At 35.2% G+C, this 21244-nt stretch overlaps 1 protein-coding gene across 1 annotated transcript in view; it reads left to right on the top strand.

Annotated features, from left to right (window-relative positions):
* The first annotated feature begins 12326 nt into the window (after positions 1 to 12326).
* Positions 12327 to 21244, top strand: part of LOC108913457 (netrin-B) — a 111503-nt gene continuing 102585 nt past the window's right edge. Inside the window, exons 1-2 of the mRNA XM_018719010.1 lie at positions 12327 to 12351; positions 20347 to 20535. Of these exons, the coding sequence (XP_018574526.1) occupies positions 12327 to 12351; positions 20347 to 20535 (214 nt within the window). The remainder of the gene's footprint in view (positions 12352 to 20346; positions 20536 to 21244) is intronic.

The raw sequence follows: 21244 nt of genomic DNA, 5'->3' as shown, positions 1-21244 counted from the left end.
AACTGTCACACAAAGAGAATTTAAATTTTAATTGTTATTTTTTTAATGAATAAAATTTACGTTTTCTAACATTCGATCGTCATTTACTCGAAAACTTTCCTATGTAAGATGTCAACATTTTAATACTGTCGGATCGACAATGAACCGATCTTTCAGAATCAAGAAAGAAAATGTCGATGACGTCATTACTCAAAAACAAATGACGGTTGAAAATAGTCTTTTATGCTAAAATATGTATTTTTTAAATTAAAAATCGACTTGTTCGAGGATCTTCCCCAAAAAAAATTTGTTTCGTTTCTACCGAATTTATTCCATACTTAGAAACGACAAAATCCAAACAACCAAGACGACTTTGCAAGATTTCGAATAATGTCAAAATGAATTGATTAAGAAATGTCAAGAAATAAAATCCGATCTTTATTTCATGAACCATAAAGAACTGTGGGATCAGATAAAATGTTAGGCACCACGCAGCAGTTAAGTATAATTTACCAGTCTCTATTGGCGGGATTTTTAAAGGGTTATCGAGTTCTATTGGAAACATGCGAGAATTCAAAATCCGCTCACATTACAATACACTACCAATGTAGAGGTATATAAAATCTACATAAAGGAATTTAATTTTGAAATAGAACGCGTTCCCGTAGAATTTTAATCATCGTTGCATCCGTAATTACTCGCTAATTCATAATTTCATTTCATCACACTGTTGGCAGCGCAACAGGACTGAACGTTTGCGACAGTACCAACGAACGTAACATATGACAGGTGCTTACCCTAATCTGACCTTAACGGAGGCGGCTTAATGTCCCGTCGCGATTGCGTAAATTATTTTCGTTTGTGCGGATTTTTACGGCTCCAAAAAATTCTAGCCTTTCAGGCAGATCAGGCGCTGTTATCTAGGATTATCCTTGCGCAATTCGGCAGATTTGTGTCTGCCACTGATAGAAATGCCGTATCCGTCGTGATTTAGTGTCATAGTTCAACAGACGGAAGAGTAGGGACACTGTGTATAATCAATCACTTTATCTCGTTCTGTAACGCACGAGATGAGTAATCTCGGTTACCGGATTGTTTCTTCCAGTGCTACATGCACTTGAAAAAATGATCAATGACGAAAAAGTGTCAGTAATATTCCGCTGGTTTTCGGGCAATTCGAGGATAGTTTAAAAAGATGGCTGTAACTGCAACCAAGAATATAAATGACGAATGGTTGCTGCAGACTCGGATGTTTGTATAAAGAAGTAGGGGGTAAACTTCAAATGAAAGTCAATGATTCTTCCTTTAAATTTGTATTTGCCTAACGAAATTCTCACACTTGACAAAGCAGACGTGCGCTCAAAATACATATCGCTTGCTGTTTACATTCCGGAACCATTCTAGTTTTCCTTATCAAAATACGTAAGAGCACGAATTCAAATATTTTTTTGTTTGTTTGCATCCACATGCAAGTAAGATGAAGTGCATTTCCGTTAGCCGCATTGCGTTTGAATATTAGTAAATTCGACTGAAATTCATATAATAATATAAAGGTAATTATAATTTTCTAAATCTAAACGTCGCTATGCTATTTGATTCACCTCATATGTACCAGGGTAGACGTTCGTGCACAGCTCATAATAGGTCCCGTAGCGATCTTCGCTTTGAATGTGGAAATTTTGTCTCTTCAAAAACTGCCAATTTTGTCAGCAATGTCTTTCGCTGTGATGAAAATTTCGTTTCCTGCCCTACTCACTTCATATAAACAGCGCTGTCAAAAATAATAATTATGTGAATGGATATTTTCAACTTACATTTACCATCGGTATAGATTTATTTTCCGCGAAACAGTAGTTGGAATCCATCAAGCGACATTTTCTCTTAAAATATTTACTTCGATTTTCCCAGCTGTAGTGATGACTTCTATAAACCGGGTGTCCCATTAAAGTCATCGACCTGCTATTTATCGGACACTCTTTGACCTATAGATTTCGGGTAAAAAAAATTATGACTAATATGGCCATTAGAAATTCAATAAAATCATTTTTAGCTTCTAATTTTAGAAGGCGCATTTCTAAAATAAAAGTAAAAAACTGCTTAATTTTTAAAAAATCAGGTGGAACGATAGATACAACTTAATGTTTTCTAGACCTTCTACCCATTCTTCTGTCTTAACAAATGAAGGAAGGGGGGTGGAAATGATTTCCTATGACAAAAAGTAAGATAACTGGATTACGTAAACCGATTTCAATGAAGTTGGGCTTATTGAAAAGGCAATTGATTGCTTAATAATAACCTTAAATTTAATTTCAATTTAAAAAATAAACAAACCGTTAATTACCCCTGTTTTCCTAATGAAAAAGTTTTATCGATTTTCAAAAAAAAATTCAAATGTAATGCTACCTTTTTTATTTTATGGTGTTTTTACACATAAAATAAGGAAAATATGCTGCAAGCAGGAACCTTGTATCTTCTTTCAAACTGAAGTTATTAATTAGCAAAAGTTTAGATAAAATTATATTTTTTTTGAGGAGTTAAAGAAAAATGCGTTATTTTTAGTAGTAATAATTTATCAGGTGCTCGGTATTCTATGCAGATTTTTCTTTAACTCCTCAAAAAAATATAATTTTATCTAAACTTTTGTTAATAACTTCAGTTTGAGCGAAGTTACAGTTACAGCTTGCGGCATTTTTTTCGTTATTTTATGTGTCAAAACACCATAAAATAAAAAAAGGTAGCATTACATTTGATTTTTTTTTTTGAAAATCGATAATACTCTTTAATTTGGAAAACAGGGGCGATTGACGGTTTGTTTATTTTTTAAATTGAAATTCAATATAAGGTTATAAATAAGCAATCAATTGCCTTTTCAACAAGTTCAACTTCATTGAAATCGGTTTACGTAATCCAGAATTATCTTACTTTTTGTCATAGGAAATAATTTCCACCCCCCTTCCTTTATTTTTTGAGATGGAGCAAAATTTTTCCTACAAAACCTTTGAAGAATGAGCAGAAGATCTCGAAAACATTAAGTTGTATCTATCGTTCTATTTGATTTTTTCAAAAATAAAGCAGTTTTTTACTTTTATTTTAGAAATGCGCCCTCTAGCGGCCAAAATTAGAAGCCAAACTAATATTAATATTGGATAAATAGGTTTCCGAGATACACCCGGTCGATGACCTTAATGGGACACCCGGTATACCTACTAGATAACTAGATATTAGTGTTAGCTATACCAAATACGTTGTTGACAAAGTTGAGAAGCGATTCAAATTTTGTGCTTATAGTCCAGTCGGCAGAGGCCGAAAAGTTACTGTTGGTGACATTTTCTTAATAACTCGGAAATAACTACACATGAATAGTTTAAATGATGAGTACAATAACAGGCTAATTTGCTGACAAAGTATTTTATCAGGAAAAAAAGTTATTAACAATTTAATCGTGAAAAAAATTTTTTTTAGTAGTTTTCTTTAAATAACTCAGCGGGATGACTTTGTACGAAAAAATGCTTAGGACATGATTTTGTTCGTAATAAAAATAGCTACAAAATGGCGGTGGTCCGATTACGAAATTTGCAATAACAAAGCCGTGAGATTGAAAAAACGGTATAAAACGTCATTTTTTTAAGGTTGCTGTAAAAATATCAATTATAAACAAAAAACTAAATAAAATAAAACTCCATCAAGCCTAAGCTGCTCCCGTGCGTAATTACATGTATTGTCTGCCATTTCCATAACGTAGCTAAACCACGAGGTTAACAAAAACCGTCCTCCCATATACAAAAATGGGCAATTAGGACCCCGCATGGGAAACCTGTTGTAATAATTAATATTCCGTTTGCAAATACTCTAACGTAAACAAACAAACGCGTGAGTGCTGACACTTGTACGGGCCATTCATTACATTTACTTCCTTCGACTTGTTGAAATGGAAGTGTTGATAATTTCAACTCTTGAATCATGGAGTGGAGCTATTGTGGAAGGAATCGCGCTCGCTGATCGTTTGAAATTAAGGTGTACTGGGAACGTGGGTGTTGTTTATATTAATTCTATATTTAACTTTACTGTCGGTGTTTGTTGATTTTGATTGCTGAAGTATGAGCGGCTGCTACCTTTGCTGATTGGATCAGTGTCAGAGTTATTACCGCTGGTGAAAACTGACTATATCTTCTCAGGCATCAAAGAAGTGAAAGCGTGGATTCTCTAAAAAAATTTACAAGCGTTAATGGTACCCATTAATATTACTAATATGTGTAATTAGTATCGAAACGGATACGTACCGACAAAACGGTTAAATTTACTCCAAAAGAAACAGTTTTAATTACTTTTTAAACAGTATTCTTTGGTAATGCAAATTGTGTTCGTTATTTAAAATTAATTCATTTAGGCAGTTCTCAAATGTTTATATCAGTTCTTTTGTAAATTTTGTAAATAACGAACATATTTTCAATAGCCAAGCCATATTTTTATTTTATTTTTAACATATCTGCTTGGCAGAGGAATATATTATACATCGGTTTGGGAATAGCTGATGTAAATTGTTTATATAAACGGTCCTTATTTATTTTAAGTTACAATATTTTCTTTGGGTACACATAAAACAAACTTATTTATTTTTGAAACAAAGTATACATTCACTCCGCATAGAAACATTCGTCTCCACCATTTAATTACATAACATAACGCCTTTTCGACTTTTTATATACTTACATATATGTATGTATGTAGTATACTACTAGTAACTATTTTATTTAGACCAAGCAGCCGTGCAAGACAATGCCGACCGCGGCGTTCGCGTTAGAGGCGATCGAACGTCGACTTTGACCATCTGCAGTCATATAACCAGAGACAAGCAATTGTGACGTACAATGCAAATGTAATTTATATTTTATTTCATTGTATATAGAGCATGTAGGCTACGAAGTAGTAAGAAAATTCTATAATCGGCGGTTACTCACCCTTACTTAATAAATCAAAAGAAAAACCGCTCCTGAACTACATACGCTTACATCAGAGTTAATTTTATTTCCATAAATTAATTATGAGGGGACTCTTAAATGGTATTAATCTGAAAATCAAAATGGGCATTAAATTAAGCCGGGGTACTTGCCAAAGTCATTTTACTCGAGCTAAATTAAGATAAATGATTATTTTACGACCTATTAATAATACAGTGCGGTGTACGGCGACGATAGCAGTAATAGGATACTTCACGGATAGTTAGAGCTACGAATGTTGCTAATTGAAAGTATTGTTCTTCCAGCTGTCGTGTTTTTGGAACGGTAGTCACTTTTGGAGTTTGACTAAAAAGTTCGCTAAAAAACTACATGCACGTTTTTGTTTAAAAATGATTGTTTTAATTTGGTTACATATTTCGGAATCACCCTGTATATAGAACAAAACAACGGAATACTGTATTTTCTGCAAAAAGTCGTAATAAATTTGTCCTTCTAAACGCGAATATCTCACATTTTGCAATAAATCTCCAGCTAAGAATGTATATAATGTGTATAGTTAAGGAACCGGCATAGTTGGTGTCCGTGTTAAACTTGCAAACAGATCAGTAAAATACTGCTTGCAATTTCTGAAATTAGTTGCAGAACGCAAGGGGCAAAGTTTAGTGGTTTTGGCACTTGACTGGAAATTTGCCGTTCAAGGCACAAATTGCTGTTCAGCTCATTTAGTGTCACAGCGTCTGCCTCATTACTGTTAAGAATATATTATATTCTCCTCTTTCCAAGCACACAATGATAAATATACAGGGTGAGTAAGAAAGAATGGGTCACACATAATATTTTGCTGTCTAGTGTCTCCAGATTAATGTTGACCCATTTTATCTGCCTCACCATGATATGAGAAATTGGTTCAAGAATTTGTTACCAAACATTATTACTGAAAATTGTGTTTCAACTAGAAAAACACTAGCTCGTATCTCGCTGTCAAAAAAGCCGCTAATGAAATGGTAAGATATTCAAAACCCCTATTTATTTTATACTTAGATAATTTTATTAGCCGTGTTCTGCGCTTCTTCCGAGAAACGGATAGAGATATGCAAAATAGCGGCGTTAAAAATTCTGTGGGTGTAATTTATGTCACGGCACAACTTGCATAAAAAGGAGGTTTTCACAGCACAACAATGATTTATTGTCGACGCGACACCGTTGAAACGCGAGAACAAATGAGTTCGGAGATTAATTGTTGAATAATTTCATTCATGAAATAAATAATTCCGCAGGCTGACGAATGGCATTCGCGTTTGTTTGCTTCTAGGAAATTGTACTAATCTGTGACGACCGCGACATCAGTTTAAAGATAATTAGAAGGCAGATATGCTACTTTATTAATTAAACGGAGTAACTTACTTAATGAATTTAGAGGACCAGGTAGACTTGGTCTAAGCCATTGACAATGCCACAAACATAATTCGTGAGCAACGAGGCAAAAGCATCATTTGGGTATTGATTATATCTCAAGCAAAATTATAAGTTAACAGATATTCAAGTAAAACGTTTTATTTCTGTATTTTCAACCGCGATTCTATGACAATGCAGTGGGTTATCGTTAATTTCACATAGATTAGTTAAATTAAAAAAGTTAAAAATTACTTAGTTCTCTTTTTTCATGTCTTCTACCACTATACACAATTTCCATTGCATCTCAAATGCCGTCAGACATATTTACAAACATTCTTCTATTTGCTTAGACTTCCAAGCCGTTCCAAATGATTTAATTTCCATTTATTTCCCCTCTCGCGGATTTAAAATGATCAACCTCACAAACCGCCGTTTTGGTTTCCAGGAATTTAAAGCCCCACTCCGCGAAATGACATTTAAAAACGTCGGTCTCTCAAATCTAATTCCCCCGTTTCATCTAACAATCTTACACACCGTTTACTTTATGTTTCGACAACCGTGTTGACAAGACGTTGAGCCCTGATGTCTTAAATTCGAGATTTACTCAGAGAGGTAGGTAGCTGTTTACTCTGGGCAATAATCCAAATTAAATTAAGGCTTATAAAAAAAATGACGGTATGATTAATGTCAGACCGAATTATTTGTCAACATACGACGTGATAATCTCGCAGAGGAACATCGACTGTTATGTTTTCACAAATTTATTTACATAATTTTATGCGTAGCTCTCTCATCCTATCAACCACTGTCTCAAAGCTCGAAAGCTTTTGTAGAGATCATAATTCTTCAGATGTTTGAGGTATTTTCTTTCCGGAGTCAGTTGAACATGTGTAAAACACCTTTTGTAACGTTCATCATTATGTGAAGTTTGTTTGGTGAGAAAAAATTACTGTAATACAAGACCGACACAAATAAGTTTGCATCTGAGTAGATCCGCACCAGGCCCGAGTCCGAAACTTATCCGTGTCGGTATTTTTATTTTACAGAAGTAGAATTATTTTGAATATTAATGCAACTTATCCGGTAAGGGCAATAAACTCTTGAATAATAGCGCCCGAAGACGGTGTTCGTACCATTTTTATGCCACGTTCTTAGGCCATAAAAGTCAAATACAATGGTTACATTCCGAATTACTTTAATAAAAGCAGCAAAAAATAATGGCCGTCTCTGGATGTAAAGTAAAGACTTTTGTCACGAGATGATAAATTGGACTTGATATCTTAAATTCCGTGAGCCCGAACCAGATCCAGCGCGTTGTCTAGACGTACATGCAAATTTAAAATTTCATTACCAGAAAACAGATTTTCTTAAGATATGACTTTATTTTTCCATACATGTGACATTCGTATGCGTTTAAAAGAAGAAAATATCTACTTGGGGAATATAGAAACATATTTGAAGGAAGAAGACAAAAAATCTGCATAGCATATCTACAATTTCTTTACACTATTTAGGACATATTTTAAATGTCTTATCCTTTATTCGTAACCTTCACTAAATAATAATAATAAAATAATTATCGTTATTACACTAAAGGAAACACATAACATATTTATATTACTGCAATTAGAATAGTACACTTCCTAGTGATGCTGTGTTAACGAGCCACTAAAAACTGATAATTTACACCTAGACACGGCTTGTACTTCTGTTTTTAACCATATGCGGTATGGGTACGAACAAATGGTTTCCTGGTTTAGTATTAAGCGTTAAACAATCTCAAGTTACATAAGAGTCAATTAAAAATTAAAACGGTTAATCTTAGAAGCTTAAACAGAATTATTCATGTGAGAGATATGAGATGTGTGTGGCTTCGCAAAGTAATTTCCTTGATTATTCTCACACTCTCTCAAATATATTAAAGTAAAATTCCAAAAGTTAGCTGACTTTTGTTTATTTCTCATAATATTGGGCCTTAATTATCTCTACCACGTATCGTGATGAAACTGGTTCTATTAGTTTCAAAATTTTCTATAATCTTGTGCGAAAGATATTGCTCATTTAACGTGAAACTATTCAAACAATTCGAGGTATTTCATAACCTGCTTGATATACCTTGGTACAACATATTATTAACATCATGAGGCAGAGTAAATATCAATATTTACCATCGGTGTGTAAACAAGGTCAAGACGCAAACTAGAGCTGTCAAGCGATCTATTTCAGATTCCGTATTATTATCATATGTACAGATGAGAAATTAATATAAAAAGGTGGAACCACAATGTAAAGTGATTTACAATTTAAGTTATTCACGTGCCACATGTGTCCTGAATATCATTATCACACTGGATGCATTTTATTACTCCTCACAACGACAAAACGTCGTGACCTATTTTCGAAGCTTGAAATCATCAAGTAAGCTTATAGTCAGATATGCAGGGTGTTTATTAAGGGTGTACAGACAGTCTAGGGACGTATTCTAGGGCCAAAATATAGAGATATTGAAACGGCAATTTTATTCCCTAAGCGTTAGCAATTAAATTTTGGTAAAATTAAAGTCAATGTGATTGATGGTGCTAAATTGACATTTGTGTATTTTTCAGGAGCGTCCGTCGTCCGTGTCTGTAATCGTTTGAATTCATTTGCTGTCACCGTTTTATTGTTTCTTCTGTTTCAATATTAAATCGCACATATTTCAAATTGACCAGTTGTTTTCACAGCTAAACAGCTAACTAACAGAAACAAAATCTTGAGCTTAATATGTTTATTTCAGAACGCAATATGCCTTTTACGAGATGTCTTTGAATTGTCAGTGTTGCGAGAAACAACTACTCCGAGAGCTATATGCCCCTACCGGATTTGCTCCTTCATTACTCGATTACTTTTCTTCAAACCATCCTATTTACAACACGGGTGGCTTGGTGGCAAAGTCTCGGACAGTTTATGTATGATAGCATGGTCTTGAGTTACAGAGATTTTCTTTGCTCTGTTCTCATTACCATTTATCGGGGACTACACGCATGCGGAAAATGTTGAGCGACCCAGGTCTCTGGTAGGCTGCCACAGCCACGTCCCCGAGCCTGCCTTAGGTCACCCATCCAAATTCCAGCCTGCGTCCGTGATACTTACCTCGGCGGATCGAGGCAACCATCCCGAAAATCACTCAACCTTTATTTAAATCAAGACTGAATTATATCCCAAAATTTTCGTTTTAGGACTTTTAATTGGATCAAGGATCTCGCGCACATCTTAATATTTCAAGTCTTTTCCTCCTAAAATTTTCCACACACTTCTCGACTTCTCGGAACTACCCGAAATTGCTTTCCCAACTCCCGACAGGCGCCCACAAGATTTTTCAACAATATTTCTTAGCAGTTAATATACATTTAATACCGCTAGCCGCAAACTTTGGCGCGGGAGGCAAACTTTTTTTTCTTCGAGAGCGCACCCGAGCTAGTTTGATTTGACCCCGCGGGGGTTAATTACGTTCACCCCGGGAGGCAGACAAGTCGAGACGCTGACGGAAACGGTAGACGCTGAAGGAGGAATTATGGAATCGAATTAATTTGGGTTTTTGCCGTCCGTAATTAATGATTTTTTTAATAACTCGCGGCTCGGATTCAGAAAGCGGGAAAGGGGCGAAATAATCTCCTCTCAAAAACGCAGGAAAAGCGCGAAGTACAATTATGCGGAGAGGGTGCCGCTTATTGTTATTCGAAATTACATCCCTTTGAAATATGAAAGAATGCAGCTACATCCGAATTCAAATTCTCAGTTTTTTCATTCCGGTCATATTCTCGACACAGTGATGGCGCGGATTACAGTTTTCTTTTAAAGCCTCGCAACTGGTAGGCAGGTTTTTTGTGCGCCCAACTATAAATCAGTCTTACACCAGAGCTATTCAATTATTGGGCAATCGAATCTATTATTTATACATGAGTGTTGCCGATAAATGAAAGTGTAAATTTCTAACGGACGACGGCAAGACTTAAAATGTTATTGCTTTCGAGTCGATCTCCGTCCCCAAGTCATTCCTGTCGGTGTTAACCGGAGGCTCTTGTCACCTCGCTCGGATATGGTACTGCAATAAGTAAGTGATAATTGCCGTGAAATAATTTGACAAATGTACGTGTAATATAACTTTATGATAATTAAATTTACCATTTATCATATACAGGGTGGCTGTGGAGTTAATTAAAATAAGTATATCCACAATCACATTATAATCGAACTTTTATCCACACATATGACCCGTCTGAATCATTCTTGTGTGGATAAAATGCTACTTAAAACACGTATACAATAAATAACCAAGATGTGAACCTTACGGAATATTAATAGTTTCGTTTTATAGACAGATTCAGAAAAAAGCTTGCTAATTTCAAACTTTTAGAGTGGATGTGAAATTTATGGATTACTTACCTTGTATATTTTTCTTCCAAACCCCTCCATAATATTTTCTTAACCAAATATTTTTCCAAGAAGAAATTATTTCGTACGTCTGACGGATAACTTCATAAAAAAAGTTTACCTTAGCGAACGAATCATTTTAGTAAATAAACCCGAACGGTCGATTTGCTCGAGCCACCAGTATAGATTTTTTGTACGGAGGGGCACAGATAAATCAAAACTGCCGATGTACTGGGTTGATGAATAATTTCGTAGCTTTTTTTTAATTCAACATTTATTTCTTTTTAATAAACAAATTCTGCATATTCCTGACTAATAAAATTGTAGGTGTTCCAATTGAAAAAAAATATATAGTTTTCAGTCTTTGAGATTACTGTAGTGGCCGCGAAATTTTGAGGATCCTGTACATAGCTGGGTCAAATGTGGCACATATTTTATGAATACATAACATACTACTAATAATGCAAGTATGACACTTTCAGCATCAATTTTCAAGGCATGGATGGCTACTCAAAATAACTCAAGGAATCGATAAATGATGTAAAAAATGGGATATTCCATTTAAATTAAACCGGAAGCACCCCAGACTTGTAAATATTTCGCTTAAAAAGACTGAATTGAACCCAGATGGCGTTCAAAATTTCAAATTTCTATTGTAACTGCTAGTTTAAAAAATTTAATGAACGGGTTATGTGAAAAACCCCGTATACATAATCCCAATCTTTCGGAAACATCATTCAGATGGAAATAGCTCCCACTTTGTTATTCACACCTCTTTCGATCAGATAAGGGATTCCTTACGTAATGAAAAATAATTTTACAATCAACTTAACAAATCTAAAGGCCTGACGCTAGGCATCCCTTAGATCCATATCTGCCGACCGGAATAGAGACTGTGCCTTTCGTACTCGTCCATTAGGGTCCATTTGAGAGGTGATAATCCCGAGAAATAAATATCAGCGAAAGGGCTGGCAACAATTTAAATAACAAGGGTGGTAGGTATTAAGACACCCCCTTAGTTTAATTTAGTTTGGGAGATACTCCATTTCAGTTACAATAACTAGGATTCTTTCGCCCGACCCTAATCTCACGTGTTGCTGCGCGATTTGTTAAGGCAGTTCGTTTAATTAAAATATCGTCTGGAACAATATTTACCGGAAGGATTTCGTCAATGACTTTGCAAATTTATATTTTAATTATTAAAATCGAAAATTGGAGTTTGTGAATGTATGGTAAAACCACTGTGGAAACATGGAACAATGGGGCACTCTGTACATAAAATTTTTACGTATTTCCAATTTTTTTGCCCAGGCCTGGATTTTAAAATAGCTCTCATCTGATGCTTGATAAAAACTCGAAAAAGACCCAAGGCCAAACCGAAGCGAAAACATTTTTAATAAACCGGCAAGCTCTCTCTAACGCTTGAAAAACACAATAAAAGTTTACAGCAACGTCCAACCTTGGTCTCTTTCATTAAGGCACTACAGTCACTGAAAATTACACAAAGCAAATAGGACCTGGAAGCAATTAGACGCATCCTGTACAGGATATTTAGTTTTTGTGAGGAGGGCGGGACACGAAATGTCCCGTCTGTGCTACGACAACGGTAAGGGAGTGGCTAATATCGGATTTATTTGACGGGTTCAAATGTAGTTGGGTCAATATTGGTCATTTATTGCTCTCGTGATGACGGTAATGGTCCCTCGGTTTTTCGTCGATATATTGGCGGTGACGGAAATGACATCAAGAGGTTTTATTTTCAGCGAACTGTCGGGTTTTTCAGCGATATTAAATGTGCTCAAATGCGTCCCAATTTCGAGAATTATTATGGCTGTCGGCTATATGACAGTCTATTAAAAAAAAAATAGTCTTTTATATACGGAGTTCTCAAAAAAATCATAACAAAATTACTGCATGATTCTGCCTGCTTGGAAAACCGAAGTCATATCTTCTACAGGCAGTATTGCAACAGAACCGCATGCTACGAGGCTAGGTCGATGTAATACATAAATTAAACCGATGTAAAAGAATACAACCCGATGGCTTTATTTTTATTTCGTTTCCTAACAGCTTCCTCCAGTAGGTGTGTTCTATTGTCTGACGTTCCTCGTCGCTAATGAAATTAAGCAATAAACAAACACAAGACACGAAGTAATGGCCCAGCAAATGACACGATGATTGTGAATTGCCTTATTCCGAGAAAAATACACGCACATAAACGTAAGAACATCGAATTTAAATCCATTTTACATTTAAATATAAAGTTGGAACAGACGTCTTCATCGAGTAGATATTTACTATAATAGACCAACAATGCATTTAGGGAAATTGTTTGATTGTACATATACAACTTGTATATGATACTGGATAGAGAAGATTAACAGTTTTTTTCACAAGGAGCAAAGTGGTAGAGCAAACTGGCACCATTTCATGGCGGTATGTGAACTAAGAAAGAGTTGAAGCGTTTTAAAATAACAACATTGACATGCAATGCAATTATTACATGTGGAGAACTCTGTTAGCAGTCTAGAAGACCACATGTTTAGATTCATTTGTGGCATAGTAATACAGCATTATGTTTAAGTATATCGTTGTTACAAATAACACTGAACTTTGCCTTACTTGTACACATATGTATCAGAATTGTAGATTACAATTAAATCCTGTTTTATTTGTTGTTTTACCCACACTCAAATATTTTTATATATTTTCTATTGTAGAATTTATATTTTTACTAATCCCTTGTTTCGTCATCTCATGGTACGATGCAAGGAAAATGTAAATCCTTGAATTCTCGTCGCTGTCCAAATTGGAAATATAGCTCCGGGCAAAGGCATATCTCAGTCGAGTCAACAGAATGTTTACCGAGCATCATATATTAAAATCTATCGATCTTTTTTCATACAGACAAAGATGATGTACGCCGATATGCAACGGAAGTCGGATGTCGACTTTCTCTAATAAAAATGAAAATATTCTAAATGTTTTGCTTGTGACAGGGCGTGTTTCGTTATAAATAAAGTTAATTTAATTAATTCATTTTTAAAGGACGTTTCAATAGAATTTAATTTTTTCAAATTGGCAGCGGGCTTTAGTCCCATAAGAAAAGCATAGGACCCTCCCCCCTGCGGTCCTCAGTTCCCTCAGACCCCGATATACCTCCTTAAATTGCATAAATTAATATTCATAAGATATTTCTGTCACTTATTATTTAGTATATGTATCAAGTGGCTGGATGTACAACTAAAACGAAATATTACTGAAGCATATAAGCGTGATATATAGTTTCCGTCGTGGTCCTGCTAAAGTTTCACTTCTTGATTCAGAAGTCAGGCGGCAGGAAACTAAAGTGCCCCAACTGAATTATGTCCTCTATCTCGCTCTTAAAATCACAGCTAAGTTGTTCCGTTATTATGCAATTTGTTAACAAACTGTCAACTACTGTGTCATTTTGAACTTTTTAATATTTAAAGACGACCCATTAGATTGGATGTATTCTTTAGAGGATTGATGAGGAAATGATCCAAGAAGCTGTGGATTTACCCAGAAGGAATTTGCAAGATCTACTATTAATAAACTAAGTCATGCAATTTTATTGTATCGATTTACTCAAATACTTCGGTAAATGTCACACCTAAACTTGCCGCAAGACCTTTCTGGATGAAAATACAAGAATAGAACCGAGTCGCGACCCATTTTCCTGAGAGGGGCACCAATTTTTTTTCATGCGGACACCTCCCGACTGCCTAAATGTAATGCTGGGGCGCATGGAAGTGTGTGCGAAACACAATGTAACTTTATAAAGACGCAACAAAGGAGGCAGACGTAAGTAATCCGCAGGATCATTTTGACAGTTACCGAACCGTTGATTCAATAGGCAATTTCTCTCTACAGTGAGCACTGGCTGGGAGGGGTCAGCCCCGGTACAGTTATTAAATGCTCTGCCCCGCTTCGCATTACGAACACACGAAGACAGTCCGGTCGTGTGTTACTAATGCGGCCTTTTATTTACAAATCACATACAAACATTCGGTGCTGATTTAATCTGGATCGTAAATAGGATCGGACCCGTTCGGTTAGACGATTCCTGTTCGCTTTGCGAGGTAATGTAACAGGAACGAATTGAGAGGGGGGCGAGCAGAAATTGGAAAGTTTGGCGAAATATGTGTCTGGATTTCAAAAGAGTTTACTATTTAGTTCTCGAAAGGGAGTTTATAATTATCATTACATTTTAATTTAAAACGTGGGAAATGTTGTATGTTCAGAGATTGAATTTCAAGCACTTACCATCCATTGCTTACGTAGAATGTAATCCAGTAACTGGCTGTACAGGGTGACACAGGTTGGAAGAAACAAAAAGAAACATCAAAACTTTCCAGAAAGGGTTTTAATAACAATAAAAACAAAACAAACAAACAAGCAAACTACACAACGGCTCGAAAAACATTATTAATTACTTTATTGACACGCGACAGGGAATGCGCGATCCATAGCAAAATTTGGAATGACGTTATCCATTATTAAATTAATCCGAGTCTCTAAAACTATGTAGACTGCTCAATGTGAAACCCAAGGAAGAACTGCCCATTTTTCGGATATATCTCGTGAATTCGACACTTCGCTTCGACACGCCCATTTCTTGGGTCCAGACGTTTCTGTTCTTAACTTACTGGCGGGAATCCAAAATATCGGGACGCATAACTATGCCATGTTAATAGTTATCTAATTGACTGATTTTACAATTGTCTAAATAATTTTGAAACTAAACTTACAAGTAACCCTAGCCTTCCTCTAGTGACTCCGTGTAGCGATACGGGACGGATTAGTCGATCTCATTTAATATATCGTTATAACTTGGAAAATCCGCCAAAAAACCAGCTATTTCATCTATTACTTTCTTTTCCAATTACTATCAATTTAACAATTTGATTTAATTCTACTTTGGAACCTCTACGCTCTTCTCGTGGTTTCGTGCGTTATTAAAAAAATCGATTTTTCTCTTTATACCTGCTCAACACATGGCTCCGACTCTTAAGTGAACTTGTTCAAAAAATATTGCTAAATTTCGTGAAGCCTTCCCCGAAGGACGGTCTTGGCGACGTTAAGCCTACTTGAAAACCATTAACTTTAAGATAAATTAGTGTTGACTGAAATATTTTACTTTTTGGTCCATCCGTTCCCAGAACTAACAAATAAATTACTACGCGTCCCAAAAACTGCACCAGCCTCTAATGAAGAGTTCTTACCTTGCGTTTATTGTTATTCATCTAAAACATATTGACACTTAATTTCAGACTTCTACCCCCGTTAATTAGGGAACAACGGGGGTGGCAACCCTTAGCGTTAAACTTATTTTTTTTTTTCAAAAGTACTCGAGATATCTTAATGAGCTTGAAATTATTTATAAGTGTCTGCGAATTACATATTATAGATTTTTTCCATATAACTGTTAAGTATATGTATATTATTCTGCATATGGGCATTGGTTTTATAAGCTGAAATTTTTCTAGAGAAATAATCTCAATTTTCACACCTGGTATACATGTGTTCCCTGAAACCCTCAAGAATATACCGCCCTTAAATTACATTATGGAACCTTCCCAATTATTATGAAAAGGACGACAACAAGATTTGCATTCAAATTTCCTGACCACCATAAAAAAAGGGACATAAAATCCCACTTTAGTACCTCTAAATTGGACACTTTGTCATTTCTACAGGAGCGAATTCCAAAGGCATTCCTTTCTCTACATCATATTCCCCATATATAGAGTTCATAGCGAAGCGCAAGGGGTCGAGCAGTTTGTTTTCTGTATTAAACCTGTCTTTTCCGCCTCACAATATCAGCAGGAAAACACGAGTATGTGCAGGATCGATGTAGAGACTGATATAGCCGAACTTTTTCAACATACGTCTATCTGGATATTTTTCTATGGAATTTAAAAAACCTTTCAATTTTTCAGGTTTAGTTTGGTGGTATATTGTATATACAGGGTGTCCCGGTCCTTGATACAAAAAAGTCGAATACAAATAGATGAGGTCAAAATAATATCAGTTCTTCATATAATTTTTTCATAGGGGCCTTCGTTAACAAGTTACGGGCCCTCAAACGTGAAAATTAAAAAGTTATTTATTATTATTATTATTATTATTATTATTATTATTATTATTATTATTATTATTTATTACATAACATCCTGTATATTACAAGTAAGTGATATGAGCCAATATAAGCAGGATATTTTACGGAGCAATATTTTTTCGAAAATTGTCTTGAAATGTTGACATTTATTCTGTATATGGACAGCTTAGTTAACTGGAAAAGATATAACAGGCCGGACCTGTTTATGGCCTCCAAGATCGCCTGATCTGAACCCTCTAGATTTCTTTGTTTGGGGATATTTGAAGACATTAGTGTATGGTACTCCTGTAAATAGCCTGGAAGAGCTACAGCTACGGATTAATCAAAAGTGTCAAGAAATCCAAACCAAGGAGGGTGTTTTCGAAAGAGTTCGAATATCGTTGAGACGAAGATATCCTGCCTGCTTGGAAATGGACGGAGGGCACTTTGAACATCTTCTGTAACTTTGTTTTTTGTTTGTTAAAAGCTTTGTCGGTTTATTCCTAATAAAATAAAATGTTTGAAAAACGAATAGTGGTCCATATCTCCGCAACCGTTACTTTGCGGACCCGTGTTTATTTTTCTGCTTATTTTGGTTCATACTATTATTACCTCCTGAAATATTTTACACTCTTTTTTTAACACCCTGTATATACATATTATGCTGCTTTTGTGGTTGCTATTCAAGTCTTGGAAAAGATAATTTAATTTTTGCTCTTCGCTAGCCGCCACGATGGAAAACGTAGATAGCGAGCTGGTACAGGTACAGCACGAAATGTCAGAGACAGGATACGTTGTTTCCCCGTAGCCTTAGGGGCAACATCCACCATTGCAGGACCGTAATGAGAGTCGTACTCGGCCTGGGGCAATGTCAGCCCCAGATGTCATCCATCTCAACTTTATTTTACCACTTATTATAAACGCCGCTTCATAAATTTGAATGCATTACGGTTAACAAGCCGATTGTGCGTGTGTTGTGTGCGAAATTAATAACAGGGCAAGATTTAATTATCGGTCGGGGATTTGATTTCAGCATTTTTATGCGGTTATTATGAATGTAACGATTGTTGTCCGCATTGTTATTGCGGAATTCGCGTGTTTTTGACGGTTAATGACGTTTGCAATAATTTTATCGATTATGCTGGACAAAAGCACGCCGCTTTGTAGTTACTATAACGCAGTGGTGACAATTGTAGGTGCGGTGAACTGAAAATTAGTTGGTATCCAGCGATTTTATGTATTTCTCGTTGCTTTCGTAAAAATCACTTACATGGTGGCCTAGAAAAACTGAGGCAGAAACTCTCAGCACCAAGATGAAACGATTAAGACCTGTTGCAAAAGCCTATGTACCTATGTACAAGCTTATGTGCCTATGTAGCCTATGTACATATGTGCCTATATAGCCTATGTACCTATGTACAAAAGTAAATGCCTTTTGAATGTGGTACCAAGCAATTTTTTTTCTAAAACTGTTTTAACTAGATAATTCTTTTTTAGACAAAGACGGATTGTCGGGGATTACATTTTAGCTACCTTGCTACAATTTAGTACAACCCGGTTACACAAAGTTTTTTTAAAAGTACACCTCACCTATACCGAAAATACATAATATAAAAATATTGAATATATGCACCAGTACTACATTTATTTACGATTTGCATACATAATAAGCTTTTATTATTTTCATTTAATCTGTATATTCCATTTAATTTATCCAACGGGAAGGAAACCCAATTAGAATGATAAAATTGCAATAAAAAACACAAAAATATAAACAATAAAAGATACACAGTTATCAATGAATGAAAACCAAAACGACCTTAACTGACACAGCAGAAAAATCTTTTGTATCTGCCAAAAAAGAAGAAGGGGGACATTGCAAAATATTGATGAGAGGAGGACAAATAGCAAAAAAATAGATCTAGCTTTTCCTTTAGGAATACTTTAACAATTTTATAGAACGTTGTAGAGCTCACAATTTCCTCTTAATAATTCTGTTCATTATAAAAACTAACGAGGATATGTTCAATTCAAAATTTGCGGAATTTAATATCGATTTAGTTTATTATATGTATTATAAAATATGTTTACCGATTTTTTTATAGTGTAGAAAAGTAAATTTAATTTTGAACAGATTTAGTAAATATAAAGTAACGTTGTATTCCATAGTAATTATACCAGATATATCAATTAATTAATTTCATATCATGGAAAGAGACAGTAGTCTATTTTGATGTATTTTCTTCATCAGCACAAACCGAGTGTTATTATTTGCTTCATCAGATAAACTTAAACCTACCACTAGAAATGTAAATTTCACATTAGTTTCCGTAGCATCTACTTACTGGATGTCTTGAATATGACGTTACGAACGTATTGCGTATCTTTAAGGAAATAACGTATTTGTAGAAAATCAAATCTGTGAAAATTGCACACCCTGTAGTTGACTAGAATGAGAGAGAATTACAAGTCGCCCAATTTTAATAAAATATGGTACTGTGGAAGTGAAACAAAAAAAAGTTGTACGTAATATTTCTCAACTAACAACTAACATTGGCGACGGAAACAGATATTGTTTTTTTCGCAGCAGATTTAATCAGTTTCGATATAAATTGTTCCAAGTACTTTTGTGCTTGCGACGTTGCGTAATTTTTTTTGTAATTTGAATTAAATGATTTAATAATTCTAAGAAGGCCATGTAAAAACAATCTAGCAACGACAATTGTTACAAAAATAAACGCAAATGCGATCGTTTGGAGAAACAACAATTTGAAATTGTGCAAGTTATATTTACCCTTTAATAAATGTTTTTAAAGAAACAGTTTCGCAAGTTTCAACTGTTTTCTTAACGAGTATTTTTTTAGTTGTCTGTTTAAGTATTATGTATTTATTAATTAAAACAGATGTATAAGGATAAGGATAATAACGGTTTTCAAATGTTATTGCAATTTTATACGTTTTCAGTTATGTTTTATAATTGAATAAGAGTTTTTAGTATTATGTTCGGGTAATTATTCGGTTTGTAGTACGTATATCTTATTGAATGTGGCTAAAAAAACATTCACTCATCCGTCCATATCGCTGTTAAGTTAGTATTCACCGCACTTTGATTTTGAAACCAACTGTAAGACGACTGAATAAACTGCTGGTCGCTGTGGCACGTTCCCAGTCAGCAAATGTGGTGCAAACTAGAGTGCCGAGTTAACGGGAGTTAAGGGATAATTAGCTTATTTTTTAAATTTCCGAATACGTGGTTAAAATTAATGAAAACCGAATCAACCTAATTTTCACAAATTTGGCGTATTTTTCCCTAGAACTAGGGAAAAATCCCCAATGGATGCGGTGTTGCCGGATTTGGGGATTTTTCCCTAGAACTAGGGGAAAATCCCCAAATCCGGCAACACCGCATCCATGACTAGAACTTCGCCTTCCTTGCAAAACATCGAACCCGAGAAATTAATACATGGCGTTTATTTCCAGCTTGCGAGTGCAACCAGCACGCCCGCCGATGCAGATTCAACATGGAGCTGTACAAATTGTCTGGCAGGGTGTCCGGAGGCGTGTGTCTAAAGTGCCGTCACTACACCGCGGGCAGACACTGTCACTATTGCCGCGAAGGATACTACAGGGATCCCACCAAGCAGATCACACACCGCAAAGCATGCAAACGTAAGTACTCGCCTAATCGGTCACTTATGCGTCCTGATGGAAAGTTGCTGGGGGGTGGGAGGCGGCGACGCGTCGCCGTGATTGATGATCGCGGAGATGTTAGCCGCTGATTGTTTATTGAATGGTCTTTTGTGTATGGAGCATTCCATCTTTAATTTTCCTGATTTTTTGCAAATTTTTATTTCAACCCTTCAAGAAGGTATGAGCATTTGAATATTTTGGGTAAAAAATGTTCAAATACCTGTAATTTGGCAAAATTTGGAAAATGAGATTCGTCAAGTGTTCTAGAAATTATTTTTTTTACAGAGGCTTTCTTTGACCTTTAGAAATAAGTACGTAGTTTATTTTTTCAAATTTCGTCGTAGGAACTTATTTTTTTTAAACCTTTTTGTAGTAATTTTCGTCCCCCGCCACTGGAAAAGCTAGTGTAACCCCTAAAAAATAAGTTTACTTTGACTTAATATGTAAAAAAATAACTTTTTAAATGAACGATAGCTTCATTTATTTATTTAATAATAGTAAAATAATTCCGAAATTGAAATTTTAATTAATATTTCGTTTAACAATAATTTTTGTGACATTTTTGTAAAATAAAAAAAAATTAAGTATAAAAGATGCATTTTTTCTGGGGTTCAGGGCTATTCTACGAATTCGTAAATATGACCATTGTAATTTTTTCGTCGAGCTACCCCGGTTTTAAAAAAACAAG

This window comes from Anoplophora glabripennis, unplaced genomic scaffold, assembly GCF_000390285.2.
Source record: "Anoplophora glabripennis isolate ALB-LARVAE unplaced genomic scaffold, Agla_2.0 scaffold711, whole genome shotgun sequence".
Taxonomy (NCBI): domain Eukaryota; kingdom Metazoa; phylum Arthropoda; class Insecta; order Coleoptera; family Cerambycidae; genus Anoplophora; species Anoplophora glabripennis.
This window is presented reverse-complemented; position numbering and strand designations above follow the sequence as displayed.